Consider the following 7,337-nt stretch of genomic DNA (forward strand, 5'->3'; position numbering starts at 1 on the left):
AAAGCATTTTTCAAAAAAATAACTGCTATTATATATCCAAGCACCGTTGTTAAAAGGTTTGAGATTAGATAATGGGAATGGGAGAAGAAGTGGTATTTGGGATCGGAGAGGAATTAAAGTTGGGTTGTTTGTGATAAAAATATTAAAGTTGGAGATTCTAAACTCAATTTAATATGAATATTTTTTTTTTTTTCGTTAATTAGTTCCAGTTCATCGGGTGGTGGCTAAGTTTATTTCTTAAAAAAATTCAATTGGAATTTATAATATTTAAAGTAAGAGTTTTGTAGTTATTAGTTTGAAAATTCATTAAAAAATACTTTTCAACTGTGATGTGTGTGTCCCAACCCCTGCTCTTAAAAATATTTCTATAAATTCTTATTATTTTCATTTTAAACTATTTTTATATAGACAATAATTAACGATTTTTGTGATTCACCTTGGAACTTTTGCATGCACATATTAATGCAAAGTTCTTGGAATGCAAAAGCTTTATGCGCTGGAAAAGAGACAAATTTTGTTAAATAATATGGACTTGATAATTCATTAAAAAATATGAATCACTCAATTGTGATGGGTGTGGCCAATCCGCGTTCGATATCCCTTTCATTTCTCTTTTTGTTTTTTGTCCACCGAAACTCCATCTTCTTTACAGTGTAAAGAAAAAGATCCGTAAGAAAATCATTGGAAACTTACCAGTACGAGTTCTTGACCTCAAGAAACCGGAAAAAATTCGAAGTCATTGTAATAAAAAGAAAGAAAAGGGCTTTGGAAGTTGGTTACTAAGATACCAGAAGAAGAAAAAATACTGGGCTTGGCTGGATATTGTGCCTCTTTAGCCAACACTTACCACACGGTTTGTTTGGTCTAGATTCGTGAAATACTCGTAGAAATTTGGTGTTTTCTGATTTCTAAGTAGAATTATACATGTTCGAGCTTGAAATTGCTATTTGGTAGATTTAATTTGCCAATTTCTTGATTCTTACCTTCTGTTTCATGTTTGACCACAGGAGCGGGCCTTGTACAAAATAGCGTGGAAAGGAATTTCATGGCTTCCAGCAGCGTGCAAGGAATAACCTCATCTTCATCTTCTCCTCCTCCACTATATATGTATGACGTGTTCCTTAGTTTTAGAGGCAAAGACACCCGGAACAACTTTACTAGTCATCTATATTCTAATCTGGCACAGAGAGGCATCGATGTATACATGGATGATAGGGAGCTCGAGAGAGGAAAGACCATCGAACCTGCTCTCTGGAAGGCCATCGAAGAATCAAGGATTTCAGTCGTTATATTTTCAAGAGATTACGCATCTTCACCATGGTGCTTGGATGAACTTGTCAAGATTGTTCAGTGCATGAAAGAGATGGGCCAAACTGTTCTGCCAGTTTTTTATGATGTAGATCCCTCAGAGTTTTATGATGTGGATCCCTCAGAGGTAATCGAGCGGAAACGGAAATATGAGGAAGCCTTCGGTGAGCATGAACAAAATTTCAAGGAAAACTTGGAGAAGGTCCGGAACTGGAAAGATTGTCTCTCTACGGTGGCCAATCTATCAGGCTGGGACTTAAGGAATAGGTAAATCATCTATCTACAACTTTTTATTCTCAAATTCACCCTGTAGTGTTTCAACTTTGCTTCTTTTATTATTTTAAATTTTTTTTTTCAATTAAAACGTGTGATTAAATATCAAAATAATCACAAATACAACAAGAATTTCAAAACTAATTCTTGAATAAATAATTATTAGTATATGTTTTTTATCCATTAAATAGCTATTTAACGATTCTTTTCTGTATGATCTAACTAATTTTTCTTTAATTTTACTTTTAAAAATAAAAGAGGAGCACGTCTCAAATTTCAATTGTTACAGTTTTTAAGAAATACATATTGAACAAAAAATTAAAGAAAAAAATCTCAAATTTCTTGCTAATTTTTCATTTATTTACCAATGAAAATCCTTTTGTTTGTTTTTTATTTAATCTTTTTTGAATGTTTTGTTCACACTAGAAAATTTATTTTTCAATTTATTATATATTCTTTATCGCAAATCAATTAGCAAATGCTTTAGTGTTCTTTGAGTTTTGTTAATCAAAAAATGGTAAATAATATTCAATGAATGATAAAATTATGGATTCGATGATGAAACACTTGGTAGTAAAATGTATATTTTTTCATATGCATGATTTTTAGAATTTAATTCTTATGAAAATATTGATCTTATGTGATCAAGCATTCTAATATTTACATAAAATTCCTTTGTTTTCTTTGGTTTTTCTTTATATATATTTTGAAAATAAAAAAAATATCGAATAGAAAAATGAAATTTTTTTAAAAAAGTTGAAAAAACAAATCTAGCATGAACAAATAAAAAGTTAGCTTAAAAAAAATAAAATTTGTGAAGAAATGACAACATATTCATCATAAGAAATAAACATTTGACTAAATTTTTTTGAATATATTGGTTTTAACTTTTCAAAATAAAAGTAAAAATATTTTCCATCATAAATTAATAAAAAAAATTCTGACTATTTATAAATAAAAGATATATATATATATATATATATATATATATTGTGAATATTTTTATTTTTTATGTTTTTCTTTTTTAATTTGGAATTAAATTTTGATAGGTGCCTTTTTGTTAAAAAAAATATAAAATTAATGTAAAAACAATTTCAAACTAGTATAGGTGGGTAAATAAAACTTTCCAAACTAGCATTGTTTCACGAGTTGTAGAGTCCGTTTGGGAACGTGGTTTGCCGTGTTTTTTTTAAATTTTGAATTTTTTTAAAATTAGTTTTTTTTAAATTTTTTCAAATCGTTTTGATGTGCTGATATTAAAAATATTTTTTTAAAAATAAAAAAAAAAATTATTTTGATGCATTTCTAAGCAAAAAAACACTTTGAATCACAATTCCTATCACAATTCCTTCTCAATTTTTATATTTAGTTAACTTTAGTTCTATTATTACGATTATTTCATCCATTAATTTGCAAAAAAAAGAAAAAATATTAACATATGTGATATTTGTGCATCTCAAGGTGCCTGGATTGGATTTGGGCATCCACTTAAACTATGTTAGTCTAAGAAATGTTTTTTGGGTAGCATATGGGAAAAAACTCATAAATTAATAAATTTAAAGTTGTTTTTTTAAAAGTTTAACTATGTAAGATAATTGAAATTTTTGTTAAAAATAATTATAAAAATAACTTAGTGGTCGGCAAAAAATATGATAGAACTCCATTTTCCTTTTGGTCTGTCAAAACCAAACTTAATGGAGAGTTTTTGTTCTTGTATGCATGCTTTTTTAGTAACTGTGTGATTCTATTGGCAATAAGATAGCTATTGTACGGACCATTCTTAGCATTAATACAATCTTAGTTTCTTTTTCAGTTTATTCTTTCCTTTTCTCTTTGTTGTTGAAGCTATCTATTGTCAGAGCCTTATCTTTCTCAAAGATTGATGTTTTAATTTCTAGCTAACAGCCATACATTTTCGAGCTACATATTTATGTTCCCATTATCACTATCTGATTTGATTTGCACACAGCATGATTAATGTTTTGCAGGAAAGAATCGGAATCAATTAATATAATTGTTGAATACATATCCTACAAACTAAGCGTCACTATGCCAGTTAGCAAAAAAATAGTGGGAATAGATTCTCGTCTAGAGATATTAAATGGTTTTATAGGTGAAGATGTTGGCGAAGCAATCTTCATAGGGATTTGTGGAATGGGTGGCATAGGTAAGACGACTGTTGCAAGGGTAGTATATGATAGCTTTCGTTGGCAATTTAAAGGCAGCTGCTTCTTAGCAAATGTCAGAGAAGTTTTTGCTGAGAAAGATGGACCACGTCGTTTGCAGGAACAACTTCTTTCTGAAATATTAATGGAACGTGCTAATATATGTGATTCATTTAGAGGTATTGAAATGATAAAGCGGAGGCTACAACATAAAAAGATTCTTGTTGTTCTTGATGATGTAGATGACCATAAACAACTAGAATCCCTAGCTGCAGAGAGTAAATGGTTTGGTCCAGGGAGCAGAATTATCATAACAAGTAGAGATAGACAAATGTTGACTAGAAATGGTGTTGCTAGAATTTATGAGGCTGAGAAATTGAATGATGATGATGCTCTTATGTTGTTTAGCCAGAAAGCTTTCAAAAATGACCAGCCTGCTAAAGATTTTGTGGAACTATCCAAGCAAGTTGTGGGTTATGCTAATGGCCTTCCATTGGCTCTTGAAGTTATAGGTTCGTTTATGCATGGAAGAAGTATCCTTGAATGGGGAAGTGCGATTAATAGACTAAATGATATTCCTGACCGTGAAATTATTGATGTGCTTCGCATTAGTTTTGATGGCCTCCATGAATTAGAGAAGAAAATATTTTTAGACATTGCTTGTTTCCTTAAGGGATTTAAAAAAGATCAAATAATAAGGATACTTGACAGTTGTGGATTCCATGCACATATTGGAACACAAGTTCTTATTGAGAAATCACTCATAAGTGTCTCTCGGGATCAAGTCTGGATGCATAATTTATTACAGATAATGGGTAAGGAAATTATTCGTTGTGAATCCCCTGAAGAGCCTGGAAGGCGTAGTAGATTGTGGACATACGAGGATGTTTGCCTTGCACTGATGGACAACACAGTGAGTAGCTGATAGAGAACATTATCCATAAGATTTCATCTCTACTTTGTATTTGTTTTTTATTTGTATTCCCCTTTTGGTTGACAGGGAAAAGAAAAAATAGAAGCCATTTTCCTGGACATGCCTGAAAAAAAAGATTCACAATGGAACATGGAAGCCTTCTCTAAAATGAGTAGACTAAGATTGCTCAAAATCAACAACATGCAGCTTTCTGAAGGACCTGAATATCTTTCCAATAAGTTACAATTTATTGAGTGGCATTCTTACCCTTCAAAATCATTGCCAGTTGGTTTGCAGGTGGATCAACTAGTTGAACTTCACATGGCTAACAGTAGTTTTGAGCAATTATGGTATGGGTATAAGGTGAGATCAACTAATTTAAAAGCCTTTATATTTTTTTATCGTTTTCCTATATATGTATGATAGTAGTATCCATATTTATTCTCCCCTGACTGATTGCAGAGTGCAGTTAATTTGAAAATCATCAATCTCAGCAACTCACTAAACCTGATCAAGACTCCAGATTTTACTGGAATTCCGAATCTCAAGAACCTGATTCTTGAAGGTTGTACTAGTTTGTCTGAGGTCCATCCATCACTTGCACATCACAAGAAGCTTCAATATATGAATCTTGTGAACTGCAAAAGCATTAGGATTCTCCCGAACAATCTAGAAATGGAATCACTTAAAGTTTGCATTCTTGATGGCTGCTCAAAACTTGAGAAGTTTCCAGATATAGTAGGAAACATGAACTGTTTGATGGTGCTTCGATTGGATGGGACTGGTATTACAAAACTATCTTCATCGATGCATCATTTGATTAGCTTAGGTCTATTGAGCATGAGCAGCTGCAAGAACCTTGAAAGCATTCCAAGTAGCATAGGTTGTTTGAAATCCCTTAAAAAACTTGATCTGTCTGGGTGCTCTAAACTTAAATATATACCAGAGAATTTGGGGAAAGTTGAAAGTTTGGAGGAGTTTGATGTAAGTGGAACTTCAATAAGACAACCACCAGCATCCATTTTTCTTTTAAAGAATCTTAAAGTATTATCTTTTGATGGATGCAAAAGAATAGCTGTGAATCCCACGGATCACAAGTTGCCTTCTTTGTTGGGTCTGTGTTCTTTAGAAGTATTGGATTTATGCGCTTGCAATCTAAGAGAAGGGGCACTTCCTGAAGATATTGGCTGCTTATCTTCCTTGAAGTCTTTAGATCTGAGCCATAATAACTTTGTTAGCCTTCCTGAAAGCATAAATAAGCTTTCTGGACTTGAAATGCTTGTCTTGGAGGATTGTAGGATGCTTGAATCATTGTTTGAGGTTCCATCAAAAGTTCAAACATTAAATTTGAATGGTTGTATACGCCTAAAAGAAATTCCAGATCCGATAAAGCTAAGCAGTTCCAAAAGATCAGAGTTCATATGTCTTAACTGCTGGGAATTGTACGAGCATAATGGCCAGGACAGCATGGGGTTGACGATGCTTGAAAGATACCTCAAGGTCTTCTCTTAATCATACTCAACCTCTTTGTATCTCTCTCCCTCTCCCTCTATCTATCTAACATTTTGGTTCTTCAAGGTACAGGGTTTGCCTAATCCAAGACCTGGATTTGGTATCGCAGTTCCAGGAAATGAAATTCCAGGCTGGTTTAACCATCAAAGTAAGGGATCTTCAATTAGTGTACAAGTGCCTAGTTGGAGCATGGGGTTTGTTGCGTGTGTTGCATTCAGTGCAAATGGTGAAAGTCCTTCTCTTTCTTGTCATTTCAAAGCCAATGGAAGAGAGAATTATTGTTCGCCGATGAGTATTAGTTGTAACTCTATCCAAGTTCTGTCAGATCATGTTTGGCTATTCTATCTATCTTTTGATTACCTTAAAGAGCTTAAAGAATGGAAGCATGGATCCTTTAGCAACATTGAGTTGTCATTTCATTCCTACCAGCGACGAGTAAAAGGTGAAGAATTGTGGTGTTTGTTTTGTTATCATCACAAACTCTGCCCATTTTATTGTTACAAGTTTACAAATAGCTTCTTTATGTAAAACTTCTCTAGCTTTTTCTTCATCTTACCATCATTGGATGGCTAGTGTTTTCCCTAGCATCAGAGCCGCAGGCACTAGTAATGCTATCACTTATTTAAAGTCAGATCTAGCGCGAAGAGTCATTATCCCGGTCAAGAAGGTACCAGAGAAAGTAATGGAAATTAGATTCCAGACTCTTTGAGGCCATTGAAGAATCAGGGTTGTCAATTATTATATTTGCAAGAGAATGTGCTTCTTTACCTTGGTGCTTTGACGAACTTGTCAAGATTTTCGGATTCATGGATGAGATGAGATCGGACACTGTGTTTCCAGTTTCTTATGATGTCGAACAATCAAAGATAGATGATCAAACAGAGAGTTACACAATTGTTTTGATAAGAATGAAGAAAATTTCATGGAAAACGAGGAGAAGGTACAAAAGATGGATGCATATTCTCAAATAAAGTTGAGATTTCATATGTATCGAAAAGGTAATAATTAATTCTTCCCTTTTTTATATATTTTTTAAAAATATTTTTTAAATTTATGTTTCAACTAATATTACTCATCTATAATTATTATTTATTTATTTATTTTTGGATAGATATAATTTTTACGGTGTTGTTCATATTTAATTTTTAAAAAAACTTATTATGATT

General features: G+C 32.4%; 1 protein-coding gene across 1 annotated transcript; it reads left to right on the forward strand.

Moving 5' to 3' along the window:
- Nucleotides 1–425: 425 nt before the first annotated feature.
- Nucleotides 426–7,106, forward strand: LOC118042754 (TMV resistance protein N-like). The gene is given in 7 exon segments (XM_073405828.1): nt 426–853; nt 1,008–1,575; nt 3,570–4,659; nt 4,747–5,022; nt 5,122–6,159; nt 6,244–6,609; nt 6,611–7,106. Coding segments are annotated over 6 exon segments (3,570 nt in total). The 5' UTR covers nt 426–853; nt 1,008–1,045; the 3' UTR covers nt 6,881–7,106.
- Nucleotides 7,107–7,337: the final 231 nt, after the last annotated feature.

Source organism: Populus alba, chromosome 17 (genome assembly GCF_005239225.2).
Source record: "Populus alba chromosome 17, ASM523922v2, whole genome shotgun sequence".
Classification (NCBI taxonomy): Eukaryota; Viridiplantae; Streptophyta; class Magnoliopsida; order Malpighiales; family Salicaceae; genus Populus; species Populus alba.